Source organism: Jatropha curcas, chromosome 2 (genome assembly GCF_041381405.1).
Source record: "Jatropha curcas cultivar XTBG-Jc1 chromosome 2, XTBG_Jcur_1.0, whole genome shotgun sequence".
NCBI classification, from domain to species: Eukaryota; Viridiplantae; Streptophyta; class Magnoliopsida; order Malpighiales; family Euphorbiaceae; genus Jatropha; species Jatropha curcas.
This window is the reverse complement of record NC_143152.1, coordinates 15,465,403-15,484,229: the sequence shown is the minus strand read 5'-3', so window position 1 is coordinate 15,484,229 and position 18,827 is coordinate 15,465,403. Positions and strand designations below refer to the sequence as shown.

The 18,827-nt window shown below is 36.4% G+C and overlaps 1 protein-coding gene across 2 annotated transcripts in view; it reads right to left on the bottom strand.

Annotated features, from left to right (window-relative positions):
* Positions 1 to 4,186: 4,186 nt before the first annotated feature.
* LOC105647198 (WW domain-containing protein) overlaps positions 4,187 to 18,827 on the bottom strand; it is a 36,727-nt gene continuing 22,086 nt past the window's right edge. The window contains exons 9-12 of one of the 2 annotated variants that reach the window (XM_012233199.4): positions 12,789 to 12,902; positions 5,897 to 6,022; positions 5,305 to 5,356; positions 4,187 to 4,476 (exon numbers count right to left, since the gene is read on the bottom strand). In XM_012233199.4, the coding sequence (XP_012088589.1) occupies positions 4,324 to 4,476; positions 5,305 to 5,356; positions 5,897 to 6,022; positions 12,789 to 12,902 (445 nt within the window). In that variant the 3' untranslated portion in view covers positions 4,187 to 4,323. The remainder of the gene's footprint in view (positions 4,477 to 5,304; positions 5,357 to 5,896; positions 6,023 to 12,788; positions 12,903 to 18,827) is intronic. The other variant, XM_012233202.4, reaches the window with a different exon arrangement.

Sequence of the window (18,827 nt, the reverse complement as noted above, 5' to 3'; positions counted from 1 at the left end):
CACATGTTGAGTTGGAACCTGAATTTCCAACACAAGACATGCCTAGACCATGCTTGGTTAGCACGCCCGTGCTAGATGGCACACCCAGGTCGTGCCCTCGTCTGACTTGCTGAGGAAAACAACTACCTTGAAGCACACCCCGTGCCAAATAGCACACCCAGGCCGTGCTTCCCTCTGACTCTGAAGCACCCCCGTGCCAAATAGCACATACAGGCCGTGCTTCCCTCTGACTTTGAAGCACCCCCGTGCCAAATAGCACACCCAGGCCGTGCTTCCCTCTGACTCTCATGAGGGAACTCCTACATTGAAGCACGCCCGTGCCAAATAGCACACCCAGGCCGTGCTTGTCCCTGCCTATCATTAAGTTAGTTAGCTTATTTTGAGTTTTTGCTTTGCTAATGGGTTGGGCCTCCAATATTTCGACCACCCTTGATTAGTTAGCCTTATTTTGATTAGATTTAGTCAATCTTTAGTGGATTTGGATTAGATCTCCAAATCCTTAAGTTGTTATGATTTTATTAGTCTTATCCTTAGTTGGTTTAGATTTGCTAAATCCTACTCCTTAGCTAACTCTAAATCCTTTAAGGATCTGGACCTTTTAGATTAGTATAAATAGCTTGTTATTTTGTAATTATTCATCAATTATTCAATGAATTAAAGACTACTTCTTCATGCTTAGGCGTGTTCATGTTTTTAGAGAGTGTGAGATTGCATTCTTCTAATTGCATCAAGAATCAAGGTAAACTTATCAATTCTTTGTGGCGTTTATCTTATTCTTTTACTCTATTATTGGTGTTCTTGCTTCTTTAAGCTTTGGGTGCCATAGAGGGGAGTTTATTCTAGATCTTTGATCTCTTCCAAAACTTGTCATTGAGTTCATGAAATTTATTTTCATTGGGTTCCGCGTCAGTCTCCCCTCATTTACTCCATCATTTTCATCTTTTGGTGCAATAAAAACACCACCTTTATATTGGTTGTAAGGAAAACTGTGACCAACCAAGTTCTTCTGACTGTGCTATAAGTGGTGCACGCCACAGGGTAATGGCGCCACGCCATTATGTATGACTTACACCACTGAGGCCAGCCAAACAAAATAATAAACTTGCTTCTAGGCTTCTAATCAGGGCAAGACCCACAGCCCACTACGTGTGGCACACGACTCTTCGTTTCAATTCCCAAATCCTTTACTGCAATAAAATAAACTTGATTCGGGATCCATTCGAGTTTGGCACTAACCATTTTGCTTAGAATGCAATTAAAACTCATCTATTTCCTAAATAACAAAATAAAAAATAAGAAATAGGTGGTGATAGTGATATTTGTTCATCACCCATTATGAACATCAAAGTCTTGAACCTAAATCTTGTTTTTAACTTTTAAATAATGCCTTTTAATTATGCACTTTAAATTTCTGTCATTTACATTTTTAAGCATTTTACGTTTATGCTCATTCTAACAATTCATATTAGCATTATATTAATTATCATGATTGAGTGTTGCTATGATTAATGTTCTGTGAATAATAGTATTTGCTTGTGTTTTGTTTCTTTTAGTATTTATTGCTTTCAAATTATTTGGACATTATGTAAAGGATTAATAGGTCCTATTAATAAATTAATGGATTGGAAAATTTAAATGGGTTAAAGGGTAGATTGTAAATTAGGCCATTGGGTTGTACTCTTTTCTTCTCCCTCCCTTTCTTTACTTGATTAGCATGTTATGTTTGGATATTAATATGCTTGTTTGTCATGATTTCAAAACATGCATAAAAAACATGTTTTGCATCTCAATTAAAGTTAGCCATATTATCAAAAATTGTGAATGAATGGACAACAAATGAGGTCAGTTTATAACCGAGCGGTTCAGGTACCTAATACCTTCCCATGACCGCACCTAAATAAATGATAAATTCGTAATGTTTTCTCTAAATTAAAGCTCTTACCAAAATAAGACTTGTTTTCTCTTTAAAATAACTCATTTGCAAAATAAACAAGCCAATCTTTAGTTTTTTAGTCATTGAAAAATCCTTTGTCCTCAGGGAGTCATTGACTTGGTTTCTCAAAATAATAGATATCCGAGTGATCAAGGCGTTTGTCATGGTTACCTTATCCTTCGCGATCGATCTATAAGTCAAATTAAGTGGCATCCTAATACCTTAACAAAACCCTAGTTGTAACAAGCGTGCCAGGAGAATTGTTTAGTTTAAAAGTGTTTGGGTCTTGCATTTGTCAGACTTGCCTTAGGTGCATGAAGGGTTGTTTAGGATAGGGTATGCATTATTAAGTAGTGGGCCGCTAGGGAAAAAAAAAGGTAAAGATAAAGAGAGTCATGAGCGAAAAAGAACTAGTGAGAAGATAGAGAGAAAAATAAAGAAATTGGGGTTAAAAAAGGTGAAAGAGTAATGTTAATGCATTCAAATTTGCATGTCTTGGATTTCATGTTATCTACATTTATAACTCCTACTTATAGAAGTTTGAGAAATCCACTCTAAGAAAACTGAATATTCTGCTCTATACAATCCTGTCATTTTTACAGTATTTATAATTTCTATAATATATATAGAACTTATACATTTAGGCCCAAGTGGCCCTCTTGCTTGGTCTTGTCATCTTTCTTCATGAGCTTAGCATTTGGACTACTTGTGTACCATTTGGCCTTGCAAGTGGGCAGGTATAAACATATACCCTAATGTACTTCTTTGATATTCTGGTTCAAGTAGCCATTAGATATATCAATCTTTTACTGCACGGAGGAAAGCTACTTAAATCATGTGATGTATTTCTTAAATATCAAAAATTAAGGTTTAATATTAACGAAATGTCAGGAAATTTTTAAATTAAGAGAATATCATTTTTGGTCAAAAATAGAATAATAACCCCAAAATAACTTTAATGAATCCTCTCAAATACACACACAAATACAGCTTCACACACAAAAAAAAAAAAAAAAAAAAAAAAAAAAAAAAAAAAAAAAAAAAAAAAAAATTAACGAAAGAAAAATAAAAAACAAATAGAAATAAAATTACGAAAAAGAAAAACAAATTTTGTGATTTCGTTCCATAATAAATAAATAAAAAAAAAAACAGTTTTCCGATTCAGTGAATATATATATATATATATATATATATATATATATATATATATATATATATATCAATTTAACACATTAAACGAAACCAAATAAATATAGTTTATGTATAATTCAATCATACAATAATCAACAAGACAACTCAACTGGAATCTATAAATCTACAAGCGCCTGAAATAGCAGCCAATTCCAATAGAGAAGGATAAAAAAAAAAAACAAATGGACTGTAAAATAGCTTGAGAAGAACCAAATTTAAATGGAATCAAATATAGAAAGAAAAAGAAAAACAGAAAGAAGTGAGAATGAGAATGAAAACGAAAACAAAATCATAGAATCGAAGTCGATTTTCCAGTGAAGAAAATAAATAAAAATGAAAACGAATATGATCCTACATAATGAAAATAAATAAATAAAAATAGAAATGAAAATGAAAACGAAATATTATAAGAACATAAATGAAATCGATTTTATAGTGAGGACCTCACACCGATCCTACATGATCCTACATAATGCGGTGACTCACACCAGTCTTGAACACTGCATGCAGAGTTCATGCATGCCATTGAAAAAGAAGAAAAAGAAAAAGAAGAAAATCGGTTAAAAGACATCCAAACATATATAGAAGTGACGTTAGGTAAAAGGGCAATTAGGTAGATGAATAATAAAATTGACATTATTTTAATAGTTTAGGTCAAACTGACATTTTTTAAAGTAAAGTTTCAAATACTGACATCCTACAATAGCCCTCTTTTCTTATTCAACTAGTTGAACCTCCACAAGTGATCATGTGGGTTGATATCAATTCGAATACTTGTACACCATCGTGTAGTCACTGAATCAAATGCTAAACAAATGCAAATAACACTAGAAGAGAGAAAAAGAATGGAGCAAATCACTACCAAGAAAATGAATGAACCCTCTGCAAACTGTAGAATACGAGTCCATTCCAAATTGTCAAAATTAAAGTTCAATAGTCATGAACATAACACCGGTATTACATTTCCTTCTCTTAAATAGATTATTTACTTTTCAATCTTTTCAGAAGTATTCCGGTCCTGTCATACAAGTCTCAACTTTGCCTGTTGGAAGGAAGTTTTGTGGACCACCAATATCGCACATGATGAAGAATCCAAAGCGCCTGAAGCCAATTTGTCCCCTTTCGACAACTGCAATAACCTCCTTTGCATTAAGTCGCTGTTAGTCCTTGCTCTAAAAGAACCATCTACCATTGGAACATCAGTCAGCATCACCAAGGCCATCACTACCGTCCCCTTTCTTTGAGATGGGTGCATAATGAGAACTAAATTTCTTGGTTTGTGAAGCGATTTCAGCATTCTTCCGCAAGACAGCTCCGGGGGATGGGTATGGCCGCTGTTGAAATAGAGGACCCTGACAATTCCGAAAAACAAGCAAACCATATGATGCATGACAAACAATGAATTTGATATTGCACACTCATAAGTACGACTGCATGTCTAGAGGAGCGGTGAGCATGAAAGTATTGCACAATCATTTTTCCAAGTATTCTGAGATAATCCTTTACAAGATGTACAACATTTGAATATTCAAATGCACTTTTAAGTCAAGATGATGGTAGGGGACATTTAGCAGGACAATCTTTCGATAATATGATGCTAAATTTAAACAAGCCTTCTTACTTCACAAGCAGAAGATTAAATAACTGTAAGCGTGAATTATAAAATGGTTCCAGTCCTCATTTCATCTCATCTCAGTAAAACCTTCACTAAGCTTGGACATATCAGCAGTGCCTAATTTCTGTTAAACAAACCACCACAACCCTCCATACACCTGCCACTCCTAGTTTTTCCAAAATTTAATAGGTCCGGGAAAGCAATAGCACAGGCAAACATCAGCAAATTAATAAAATTGAAAATGGTTATACAGCATAAAGAAACAAAGTATTGTTCAATTCAAATTGAGCTGATCTAGGGATAGCCATCCTTCTGACAAGGTCTCCCATGTGATGCTAATCAGGATGTAGGTGCAGAAATAAAATAATTATAGGCATCCAGGTTTTGTATTTCCAGCTTGATATGACTACCAAGGAAGATCATGTTTTGTGCAAGGAGGGTTCAGGAAAGGACAAGTCTGACGCTTACCCCATTACCATGTTAACTCAATTTTATGATCATGTTTGTCACACGTATTAAGATAGATAACATAGGACAGTAATTTTGACTCAGAGCAGTAGTATACCGTAGCAGTGGTATCAGCTGCTCGTGGCTGTACTCCTTTCAGGCCAACAACCCTGCAGAATCAGCATCATATGAAGTTAATAACAATCACTTGCAGACTTCTCATGGTTACTTTGTCTTTTGTGAAATATGAACAGTTCAATTTCAAGAGATATCAGAGGAACCAGAAACTAGCATTTCATCATACGATTTCAAATAAAACATGTAAATTTATTTTCAATCATGGTCATTTAAAACTCGTTCACTAATTTTCAGTACAGTGATTAAACCTATATTTCAACTTGAACTGTATGTTACTAAGCTTGACATTGGTAGATTTTGGCAGGACTTCAACAAGGTATTTATATGATAAGAGTAAAACTTTTGCAATCTAGTGGGTACAAAAGAGGTATCAACTTCTTTTTGCAATCTAAAATAAAAAATGGGTATATGACTTTATTAAGTGGCACATAAAAAAAATTGGGTATATTGGCAATAAAATCAGGCCTAGCAATTCTATTGAAATGAAATCAATGTTTTCAGTTACTGCACCAAAATTCAGTGATAAGTTTAGCGACTATTGCTGCAATTAAGCCAAAATAGGCAGCACATACCAGCCACCACGGGGAGCATCTGAATAAGAACTTGGGTCCATAGGATCCAATTCATCATCTTCAGTATGAGCACGTTTTCTGCTCTCTCTTCTATTTCCTTTGCCCACGGGAGGTTTCCAGTTGGACCTAGAAATTCAAAATAAACAATTAAGAATTGGTGAATTTGGCATATTTAATTTTTGTGTTTTGTATCCCTAGGGCCAATGTCCTGTAAGAAATATCAGACAGGAAAATTCAAGTGGGAGAATTTACAGAATTGTCAATCTGCTTCTGTGTCATTCAAATGATAATACTTTAAGGACATAGGCCTTATGTCACTCAACCTTGTAAAACATGTTCATTTACCATATCAACATTGTTGTTAGAATATATTGTAGATATGTGAGAATATTTTGTATTGATTGTACAATATCCTATTAGAGTTAGGAATCCTATTAGAGCTAGGATGTGTTAATTCTTGGTGTACTTAAACCTAATGTGTTTGAAGGAACAATTAAGAAGAAAATTGCTTCAAACCCTCTCTTTTTCTCATGGTATCAGAGCCTACACGATAGGTCTGGTTCTCTCTTTTCAAAGCTGAGGTTCTGACAGTAGGGTAAAAAGGTACAAAATTCCTAATTTTTCTGCAATAATTAGGACAACGTGGCTGAATCTACCCTCATTAAGCCCCTCTTTTCCAATTCCACTATTATTACTACTGTGAAACTCCTAGGCAGTAGCAATCATATTTCTTGGTCCTCTTCGGTTGAACTATGGTTTGTGGGACAAGGATATGATGATCATTTAACTAAAACTATCACTTATATTGGAGAAAAAAATAAGGCAACATGGTCTGGACCCAATTGTGTAGTCTGCTGTGGCACTCTCTTGATCCCAAACTACTTTCTTTTATTCCAATCATATAAAACCTGTTGTAAGGTCTGGACCAAAGCCAAGACATTATATATCAACGACATACAACGAGTATACAAAGTTGTCTTTGATATTGTCAATCTGCAGCAAAATCAACAGGATATGGCTAGTTATCTTGGACAGGTTGAAACATTAATGAATGAGTTCAATTCAATTATGCCATTCTCAGAAAGTATCACTACACAAGAACAACAACGGAATAAATTCTTCATGGTCTTGGCGCTCATAGGTCTTTAACCGATCTTAGTTCAGTTCGAGATCAAATACTGACAGGTTCTACTGTTCCCACTTTGGAAGACATCTCTGCTCGTCTTCTTTGCATCTCTGTTACTCCAGCTCCACCACCTAATAATATTGAAGCCTCTATGTTTGCGATACAAACTGGTAATTGAAAGTAGAAAGGTAATAAATCTAAACGCTGTAGACATTTTGACAAGTCCCGTCATACTCGGGAAACTTGTTGGATATTGCATGGTAAACCACCTCATCACCAGTCTACTAGTGTTGGTCGACCTGTTGCTTATTTGGTTCAAAATAATGGAGCTGGAATTTTTCCCTTGCCTGGTCCATCAGGTAATTCAATAACTTTGACGGGATTCGATTATAATGAATATGTGCACTTTCAGGCTGCCAAACAACAAGCACTACAACAGTCATCTTCTGTATCCCAGTCTAGCACTTCGGTTGCTTGTTTGACTCAGACCCCAACTCATGATCCGTGGGTTCTTGATTCTAGTGCCTCTGATCATATCTCTGGTAATGAAACACTTTTCTCTACTATCATCCCTTCTCTAACCTCATCAACAGTTACATTGAGATTCAAGGTATTGGGGAAGCCCATCTCACTTCTTCAATGCCCTTGACCTCAGTCCTGTTTACTCTTGTATGTCCTTATAATTTAATCTCCATTAGTAAACTGACCAAACAACTTACTTGCATTGTGTCCTTTATAGCTGACTATGTATTTGTGCAAGATTGTCGTCCGAGGAAGATGATTGGAGTAGGATATGAGTCGCAAGGGCTGTACTACCTCTCCACTCCCAATTCCACTGTTGCTTTTGCTTCTCCTAAACTTCTTCACAATTGACTTGGCCATCCTATCCCTACCAAACTTCAATATTTAGTTCCTAGTTTATCTTCCTTAAATGTTTTAGAATATGAGTCCTGTCAACTTGGGAAACAGTCTCGTGTTCATTTTCCTAAGCGTGTCAATAAAAAGGCCTCTTCTATGTTTGACATTGTTCGTTCGGATGTTTGGGGTCCTAGTTGTGTTAGTACAACTTTGGGATTAAATTATTTTGTTACTTTCACTGATGACTACTCCCGTTGTACTTGGTTATTTTTAATGATGAATCGTTCTAAATTGTTCTCTTATCTTTCAAAAATTTTGTGCTAAAACTCAAAATCAATTTGGTACCTCTATTAAAACATTGCGCAGTGATAATGCTCGAGAATATTTTTCTCAATCATTTAACGAGTTCATGCCTTCTCAAAGTATTCTTCATCAATCTTCCTATGCCTACACACCCCAACAAAATGGAGTAGCCGAGCGAAAGAATCATCACTTCATTTAAACAGCTCGTACTTTACTTCTTCATCATCGTGTTCCATTTCCTTTTTGGGAGATGTTTTTCTCACTTCTTGTTTTCTTATTAATAGGATGCCTTCGTTTGTTTTACAAAATCAGAGTCCATATTCTCTTTTGTTTTCCTTCATAGGATCCTTTTAGTCTTCCTCTTCGAATCTTCGGTTGTACTTGTTTTGTCCAAGATCATACTCCTGGGAAAGACAAACTTCAGCCCAAGTCAATCAAGTGTGTCTTCTTAGGATATTCTCATCTACAAAAGGGATATAAATGTTATGACCCTATTTCCTCTAAGTTTTTTATCTCTGCAGATGTTACCTTTTTTGAGACGACTCCTTACTTTCCTAAGCAACCAACTCATCAACACTCAGTTTTTGCTGTCCTTCCAATTCCTATTCTTCCAACTGTAGCTCCATCTTGACCACTTCAGTTCTATTCTCATCGTCCTAATACTAACCTTCCTTTGGATACAGGTACAGCGCCTGGTGACTCCTCTCCTACACCGGTCATGCCAATCACAGAGGCAGCTACTCCTCCCCTTGCTCTTCGAAAAGTTATTCATTTTACTCGAAACACTCATCCTATTTATAACTTCTTGAGCTATCGTCATTTATCTTGTTCCTATTATGCCTTTGTCTCTACCTTGTCTAATGTTTCTACACCCAAGAATGTCAGTGAAGCACTTGTACATCCTGCTTAGTCTACAGCTATGACTGAAGAGATGACTGCTCTTCACAATAATGGCACCTGGGAACTTGTTCAATTGCCTCCTACAAAATTACTGTTGGATGTCGTTGGGTTTACACTGTCAAAGTTGGTCTTGATGGCAAAATTGACCGTTTGAAAGCAAGACTTGTTGCCAAGGGGTACACTCAAATTTATGGTCTTACTAGTCACAAAGATTGCTTCGGTTCGACTTTTTCTTTCTTTCGCAGCTATTTACCATTGGCCTTTTTATCAACTTGATATTAAAAATGCTCTTGCATGGGGAGTTGGCTGAGGAAGTATATATGGAGCAACCACCTGTTTTTGTTGCTCAAGGGGAGTCTGGTTTGGTATGTCGACTACGACGATATTTGTATGGCTTGAAACAACCTCTACGTTCGTGGTTTGGAAGATTTAGTACTGTTGTTCAACAGTTTGGCATGAGTCGAAATGAGGCTGATCATTCAGTTTTTTATTAACATGGAGATCATGGTAAATGCATTTATTTGGTGGTTTATGTTGATGAAATTGTCATGACGGGCAAAGATCATGAAGGGATCTCTCACCTTTAGGAGCAATTGTTTAGCCACTTTCAAACCAAGGACTTGGGAAAACTGAAATACTTTCTGGGAATAGATGTAGCTCAATCCAAGATAGGTGTTGCAATTTCACAGAGGAAATATGCACTGGATATACTAGAAGAAACTGGCATGGTAGACTGCAAACCTGTGGATACTCGCATGGATTCCAATGTGAAACTTGTTCCAAGACAAGGGAGCCATTTAAAGACCCTGGTAGATACAGAAGGCTTGTTGGTAAGCTTAATTATCTCACAATCACACGACCGGATACTTCTTTTGCAATTAGTGTAGTTAGCCAGTTTCTCCAATCCCCGTGTGATACCCATTGGGATGTTGTTGTTTGCATTCTAAGGTATATCAGAGGTGCTCCTGGACAAGGTTTGTTATATGAAGACAGAGATCATACACAAGTAGTTGGCTACTCTGATGCAAATTGGCAGGTTCTCTATCTGATAGACGGTCCACTTCAGGCTATTGTGTTATGATTGGCGAAAATTTAATATCCTAGAAGAGTAAAAAGCAGGATGTTGTGGCTAGGTCAAGTGCAGAAGTGGAATATCGAGCTATAGCATTGGCTCCATGTGAACTTATTTGGCTGAAACAACTTCTTCAGGAGATGCACTGTGGCGAAGTGAAACAAATGAAGCTAATCTGTGATAATCAGGCAGCATTGCATATTGCCTCAAATCCAATGTTCTATGAAAGAACAAAGCATATAGAGATAGATTGTCACTTTATTAGGCAAAAGATTCAGTCAGGTTGTATTCTCACATCCTTCATTAATTCAAATGATCAGTTGGCAGATATTCTCACCAAATCCCATAAGGTCCTCGGATTGATTATATTTGTAACAAGCTAGGAGCTTATGATATGTACGCTCTAGCTTGAGGGGGAGGGTTAGATTATATTGTAGATATATGAGAATATTTTGTATTGATTGTTCGGTATCCTATTAGAGTTAGGAATCCTATTGGACTAGGATGTGTTAATTCTTGATGTATTTAAACCTAATGTACTTGACGGAATAATTAAGAAGAAAATTGCTTCAAACCCTCTCTTTTTCTCAATTGTCTATGCAAAAGTAACAATAAACAGTTAGTTGAGCAAAGAAACCCATTAAATCATTTTAAGTTTGATTTATTGTTTTCTGTTTTATGGTTAACATATAATTTTAGTGATAAACAAGCTGCAATAGCTTCGCATGGCTGCAGGAATTATTACTAAATTAAATTTTAACAAAATATTTCTTAAAGGCCTAAATAATATTAAAGATTAAAAGATAAGTAATACTAATCTCAAGTCAGTTTTCATCCTATAAAGAATGAAGAATGAGTGAAAAGGTTGACTTTTAACAACGTAACTTATGAACATATCATACTGCTGTGACAGATCATGAAACTTTCACACTTCTTTTCATAAAAATCACTTTTCTTATTTATTTTTCTTCTTTCTTTTTAAGAAGGGATGGCTAGTTTGCTGCCCTGTTTAGTAAATGGAGTGGGGCAGGTGTTTTATTTCTTACCATGGGTTCAGGTCAGAGTGGATAATGAGGGCATCTGGCTCGAACCCAACCCATATACGTATTATCATATTATTTTCAGTTTATTGTTGTTACAAGGGTTTCAATTTATTACTTTCATCTTAATATATATGATATAAACATATTAAACATAATATATAAATAGTCTTAATATGCATCCAGAAACAATAAAAAAAAAAAAAAAGAAAAAATGTTGAACATATTCAAAAAATAAAGGAGAAATTTCAAGAACAGGTTATACCTGCCTGATCCACCCGAACCTGAATTATGGAGGATGGCAGGGCAGGTAATATTATTTTTTAGCAGGCCAATTATGGATTTTCCAAAACCCATCCCACACCCGACTTATGCCATCCCTACTATTGAATCTTCTGCAAGTTATAATGCCAGGGAGGGGGGGGGGGGGGAATGGGGTTGTGGGTGGGGGGAAGAGAGAGCAAGTTTAATAATGATTTCAAAATATTTGTTAAATGATAGGATTGGGTTTTAATTTCTAAAATTGGAATTCACTTTCTAACAGTTTCCATCGTTCTAGAAAAATAAGTATAGAGACACAAACCAAAATAAATGCATTCATTTTATTTGCCAACACAAGGACTTGTGTGCCAACTGCCTTTATACTTCTTTCTCCCTACCAATTTTAAGCTTATTAATATTTGAGGGGAATGGTCCCACTATTTTACATTTTTACGGACAGTTAGGAAGAAGAGTTTGCAAGGAATCTCCTTGGCACTGTTTTCGAAACAAAGCCTAGAAGTTCATCTCTAGTATATTGTAGGAGGCTAATGATTTAAGTATGAAGAATTTTTTGGTGGATGCATCAATGATGTTGCCTAGTCCAAATATCCTATTAAGTTTCATATGTTTTGTCCAAGGACGTAGAATTTATAAAGAAGGGGGACTATAAAAATTTATTAAAAAAATATTATGAGAAAAAGGAGGAGGGCAAAATGGTTAAAGGTGTCTTAAAAATTCTTCTAGACTAAAGTTCAAATCATATAGTTGTAAAGGGAATTAATTTTCTTTTTTAAATAGGAGGGGGGCAATTGCCCCTCTCCTTCACCATGTAACTTCGTCCCTGGTTTTGTATACTCCCTGGTGTTTTGGAACATTGGGCATCTAGACATGTATTTGCACCAACCACTTGTACTTCATTCCATAATGATTATCTGGCCATTTTCCCAAAACATAAATTAAAGGGATAGAAAATTCTTTGACAAGTTAAGCAAATAGATTACGTCTTATCCCAAAAGTTTCAAACCTAATTACAACTTAACACATATTATAATCCAATCCACCACCTTTTTCTCTAATGCGAGACTGGGACTTTAACACCCAGTAATTCTCATGTAAGTTAAAACATTTTCACCCTCACAAGCTCCCACATTGTATGTGCATTGAATGGTTACCCTGAAACTAGGAAGATTATGGGAGCCGAACTGAGCCAACATAGACTCCCCCATGGTTCAAGCGAATTCCTTGCAACAGAGAGTTCTCTCCCCTATACCTAGACCTCTTCTCTCTAAGGTTAGACTTAATATCCAAGAAAGATGAAGAAAGATCTGGCACCTTTGCTTTGAAGCCATTTTGTCAAGATCTCCTCTGAAATTTCCAACACTGCTGGTCTGCTGCTGGTTACTCCAATTAGAGGTTGGGCTGTGGTACTGTGGAAGGTTGAGAATTCTGCATTAGATTTAGGTTTCCAAAAATAAGTAAATAAATCAGTGAGAAGTTTATATTTCTTTGATACAGACCACACTTGATAAAGATGCTTAAGAAGAAATAATAAAGACAAAATAAGCAGACATTGAAGAAAGAAAAGAACAAGAAGTTCACTCCAATGCAACAAGGATTCTTCTTCCTTTGTCTGTTTCTCAGATTAAACATATTTTATCAAAGCTAAATAATTATAACGCTGTCTATATACATATATTTGTATATGTGTGTGTGTGTGTGTGAGTGTGTGTGTATATACTATACTCTAATGGTTATTGTAGATTTAATGTGGAAAAATATTTTCTTCTTTTTGATTCATCAATAGGGACACATATATATACACATACAAGATACCATAAACCTATTAGGAATCTAACTCCTAATAGAGTTCTATTTACAACTCCTAATAGAGTTCGATTTACAACTAATCCTTAACACTCCCCCTCAAGTTGGAGCATAGATATTAATCATAACTAACTTGTTACAAAGATAGTCAACCCGAGGTCCATTTAGAGATTTTGTGCTACTTGAAAGGTAATCCAGGTCGTGGCCTGCTTTACAGTAATCATAGGCATTTGAACATTGAATGTTTTTCACATGCAGATTGGGCAAGTTCGAAGGTTGATATGATAGAAGATCAACTTCAGGATATTGTGTCTTTGTAGGTGGAAACCTGATATCGTGGAGGAGCAAGAAACAAAATGTAGTCTCACAATCGAGTGCTAAATCAGAATATCGAGCTATGGCACGATCTGCTTGTGAATTAATTTGGATTCGTCAGTTGTTAGAGGAAATTGGCTTCAAGTCATCCTTGCCTGCAAAGTTATGGTGTGATAATCAAGCTGCTCTCCACATTGCATCAAATCTAGTATTCCATGAACGAACAAAACATATCGAAATTGATTGTCATTTCATTCGTGAGAACGTAGCAATCTAGCAAAAGTCTCCTGAAGAGAGGTAACATCACTGCCTGAAAGAACTTGTGATTTGGCAGTTTCAAAAACTGAAGCAAGACCTGCAAGAAAACTCATCACAGCCATTTGTTCTCGCTGCGTTTGTTAAACCTTAACATCGGGACTAAAAGGCAATAAAACATTAAGTTCCTCGTAAATCTTTTTAAATTCTATGAAATAAGCTGTAAGGGGCTTATCTCGCTGGTCAGCCCGATAAAATCCTTTGCAGACCTCATACATACGAGATAGATTACCTTTTCCCAAGTACAAGAATTCAAGATATTCCATTAATTCTTTAACAAACTCACAATAATTGATTAATCCAACCACTTCACTGTCAATAGAATTGCGAATCAGTAGAAATAACTTAGCATCTTCCCTGAGCCAACGTTGCCTAGTGTCACCAGTTGGTGGATCATCAATTAGATAATCATCTTTTTCAACACTTCGCAAATAAATTCGAATTGTCTTACTCCAATCTAAATAATTAGTTCCTTCCAATTTATATTATGTGCTCTTTATTCATTGCGGAGATCAATTCAGTAATAGTAGTTTTAGAATCTGTAGGTTCAGGATCCATTATTAATAAAAACTAAACACCCTACCAGCAACGTAGAAATAAACACCACAAAAAATAGTCTTTCAATGCAAATAGAAGCGAAAGGTAACCTGAAACGCCAAATTGACAGACTGAGTACGCCCCTACCAAAACTTCACCGGATCGGAAAAACAACTACCTGAGTAGACTGTTGACATAAAAACGAAGCTAGAAAGCAATTTCCGATCGCCGGAAACAGCCGGATACGCCGCCACGAGCCAGCACGGGGTACTGTAGCAGAATCTTATATCGGAGCGTGAGGCCCACGCGCAGGGAATCCAGTGACCGGATTTTGAGGTAAGACCGGTCGGCAGCTGGAGCAGCTCCTGGAGTGGGCAGTGAGACAAAACAGTGACCCTAGAACAGTCAGCAACACTGACAGCCACCACACAGGGAATCCGGTGACCAGATTTTGAGGGAACGCCGGAATTTTCTATGCAAACGGCAAAAATCAAGTTTAAAGAGCCACAGGCTCTGATACCATGTAGATTTAATGTGGAAAAACATTTTCTTCTTTTTGATTCATCAATAGGGACAAATATATATACACATACAAGATACTATAAACCTATTAGGAATCTAACTCCTAATAGAGTTCTATTTACAACTCCTAATAGAGTTCTATTTACAACTAATCCTTAACAGTTATAAAGTGAAACACTTGTGAATAGTGTCACTTGCTACCATTAGAACCAACTTCAAGTTAACGTGGATTCCATCGGGTTGAATTCTTTATGCAACTTCCTCAAAGATCACAAAAGCAATTTCTTGGTGGATCAGACATTTCAAATATTTATATCATTAAACCAAAATTTCCAATGTAATTCCCAAATGGCTATTCACAAAAGTCCATAACATTTTTACAATTTTGCAAATAGGCATATCAATGAAAGTAATGAATTTTGGCCTATACTTCCACTATGAAATGCAATTGTGGCTAGTGCTAGAAACTTCTTTAATTATATTAAAAACTATTTTCTAGTATAACCACAAAGCAATATATTAACAGATAGACGAATTACTAGTAAGATTCTGCTAAATCAATCTAATACTTCGATTGCTGAATTTAATAAAGTTGAAAAAAATTAGGACTTTCAACTAGAGGGGATTATCTAAAGAGAGTAGTAAGCTCACAAAAAAAAAAAAAAAAAAAAAAAAAAAAAGCCAAAAGAGTAGTGAGGTCATGAATTTAGCATTTGTGCCATGAAAGCAAGTAATGAAGCATATGACATTGCATATATATGGGTGTGAATATGCAAACAGTCTGCAGTGTAGTAGATGCTGTATAAATGTGATAATTTTGCATGAGAAAATTTTCCCAACTTTTGAAGGGTTAAAGTCAACCACCAAGATATCTTCAAAGAAATATAAGTTGCATTCAAGCTCAGTACTAAAAATCAAGGAACTAACATTTCGTTGGAGGGCCTTACTCAGAGCCAACCAAGCCAAATCTCTTTAATCATTCATACATTATGAATTATCCTGATATGAAAGAAATGAATACCTTTCTATGGTATATAAATGGGAGGGGTTGAAGATCATAATAAGAGTGTTAAGTTTCCAAGACAAGGATCACATCACAGGTGGATGGACAAGGAAATCTTTCCTCAATGGCCGAAGCCTTTCCTTGCTGTGATTCTTGCCTCACCTTGAAGAGCCTCTGGTGAATGCAGATAAGAGCTCATTGGAGGGAGCTCTACAAAATCACAAGACTCGGTTATAAGAGTCTTACACTAATCAAGGTATCCTAATACAATTAGGAATTCCTACAAGATAGGACTTACAAAAAGGGGATTTCTCTCAAATACACGATTGTGTTTTATTTCTTGTGCTTAAGTTGTGTTAGGCGATATCAGAGCCAGGGATGGCTATCAGTGGGGAAGGCAATGGTTCCCATGGTAGTGGCTGGGGAATTGGAGCCCTTGAAGAAAGGGGCAACTCATTGCAATGTTTGGAGCAACAACTAGAGCAACAAATGGATCACAGACCCAGGCGTGTAGAGAAATGTCTTGAATAAGTTGTTGGTAAACTTGAGTCGATAGAAATTGAAAGAGACAAGGACCGAGTTGACAATAGACAGCTAAAGGATGATGCAGGCTTGGTGACTTTATAGACCAACAAATTTTTGGGTGTGGGCAACCCATCTAAAATGAAGATTAGAGAGTTCTACAAACTCCATAAATATCATAGAAATAGGCATCTACGAGAATATGGGAGAAGGGAGTTTTCGAAGATAAGATGAACAAGAAAGCAAGGATTTTAGGATGTTGGTTGAAAGGTGGATAGAGCACGTATGATAGGACAGGTTGCAAGCTAGAAGGGAGTGAGAAGCAAGGGTCTAGTTCATATATGGTAAAAAATGAAGTATTTATTGTGCTAGGAATTTCTACCGCTGATTTTGAGCACAACACCTTAGGTGTCAACAACGCAATCAAACAGTCCACATCCAAATTCATGAGATTAGACAAAAGAAATAATCTTCATGAATCCAAAGGACAACAAGTTGCTATAGATTTAGTGGGATTGAAGCTCGCAATTAAAGATCATATTGAAGTCCACGTATTAAAGACCCTATCTTGAAGTCAAACATGGGTATGAAGACAGAGATGATGCAACAGGAAAGAGGTAAAAGAGTTTTTGACTCTAACAAATCTCTAGTTCAAGAATAATCATTTCAATGAGTCAATCCCAAGAAGAAAAATCCGTGGGAAAGCGTCTCATGAATGAAGCAAAAGAGAAGGAGACATCAAAGGTAGCCAATCCATATGCTAGACGAATCCTTGGAAAGTGCTTCAAGTGTAATCAATAGGGCCACTGATCTAGTGATTGCTCATAGAGGAAGATAGTGAATGTGATGGCAAGAGATGAAGATGAGCCAGAAATTTGCTGTGAAGCCAAAGGAAATGAGATGAATATGAAGAAGAGCTTGATGAAGGGAAAAATAATGTAGTGAGGAGGAGGATGCTAGCTCCAAAGCAAGAGGACCAAACCCAACAAGACCAACCCCTTCAAATAAGGTGCGCTATCAATAACAAAATATTTGGTGTTATTATAAATGTTGGGAGTTGCATAAATATTGCAGAGAAAGCAACAATGAAGAGCTTGGGTTTGCCTACTGAGAAACATCCTAACCCATACAATTTGGAGTGGATAAAGACATCAACTGGCACTATGAGTTAAATTAAAGGGGTAAGACATCATTTCCATTGGCCCTTATAAAGATGAAATATATTGTGGTGTAGTAGATATGGACATGTGTCACTTGTTGTTTGGGAGACCTTGGCAATTTGATGTTAATGTTTAACACTTTGGAAGGAGCAACACCTATAGCCTAGAAGGGGAATGAAATACAAACTATTGCCATTGAAGCACAAACCTCCTTGACAATGACAAAGAAGTTTGAGGTAGAGACCAAGGAGACAAGGCAAGTATTGTGGAACAAATCTTTATGGGGGAAACAAATCCGCAAGTGAATAACGCTCCCAAGCTAATTTAGCCGTTGTTGAAATAGTATGAGGAGTTGATGCAAGATACCCAATGATTTGGCCCCCATGCACAACATCCAACACCACATTGATCTCATTGCTAAGCTTGCCTAACTTGTCACATTATAAATGAGTCCAAGGAGAGTGAGATACTAAAAGACAAAGTAGAGAAGCTCCTGCGAAAGGGGCTAATCAAAGAGAGTATGAGTCCATATGTCGTGCCTATCCTGCTAACACCTAAGGATGGGAGTTAGAGAATATGTGCAAATAGCTGCACCATGAACAAAATAACCATGGGCTACAAATTTCTAATTCCCAAACTGGATGAAATATTGGACCGGTTACATGGTGCTAAATGATTCAACAAGTTAGATTTGAAGAATGGATACCATCAAATTCCCATAAGGCTTGGTGATGAGTGAAAAACAGTCTTCGAGACCAAGGTGGGGCTTTATCATGCCATTTGGGTTATCATGCCATTTGGTTGCCCAACGTACCTAGTACCTTCAAGAGGCTGAGGAATCAAATATTAAAACCTGTTATTGGGAACTTTATTGTTGTTTATTTTGATGATATGTTGATTAGTAAGTCACAAGAGGACCGCCTCACACACCTAAGGAATGTGTTAAGGAAAGATAGATGTCTTTTGTATATAGAGTCCTATTAGGAGTAAAATCCTAATTAGTTTGTAGTATCTTGCGTGTGTATATATATGTGTGCCCCTAATTAATGAAATACAACAAGAATCATATTTTCTTCAATTGAATTCACATGGTATCAGAGCCTTTGGATCGTTGATTCTTTGTTCTTGCGCTGTCAAGCTTCCGCGTAAGATTCTGCAGTTGCTTCCCCTGAC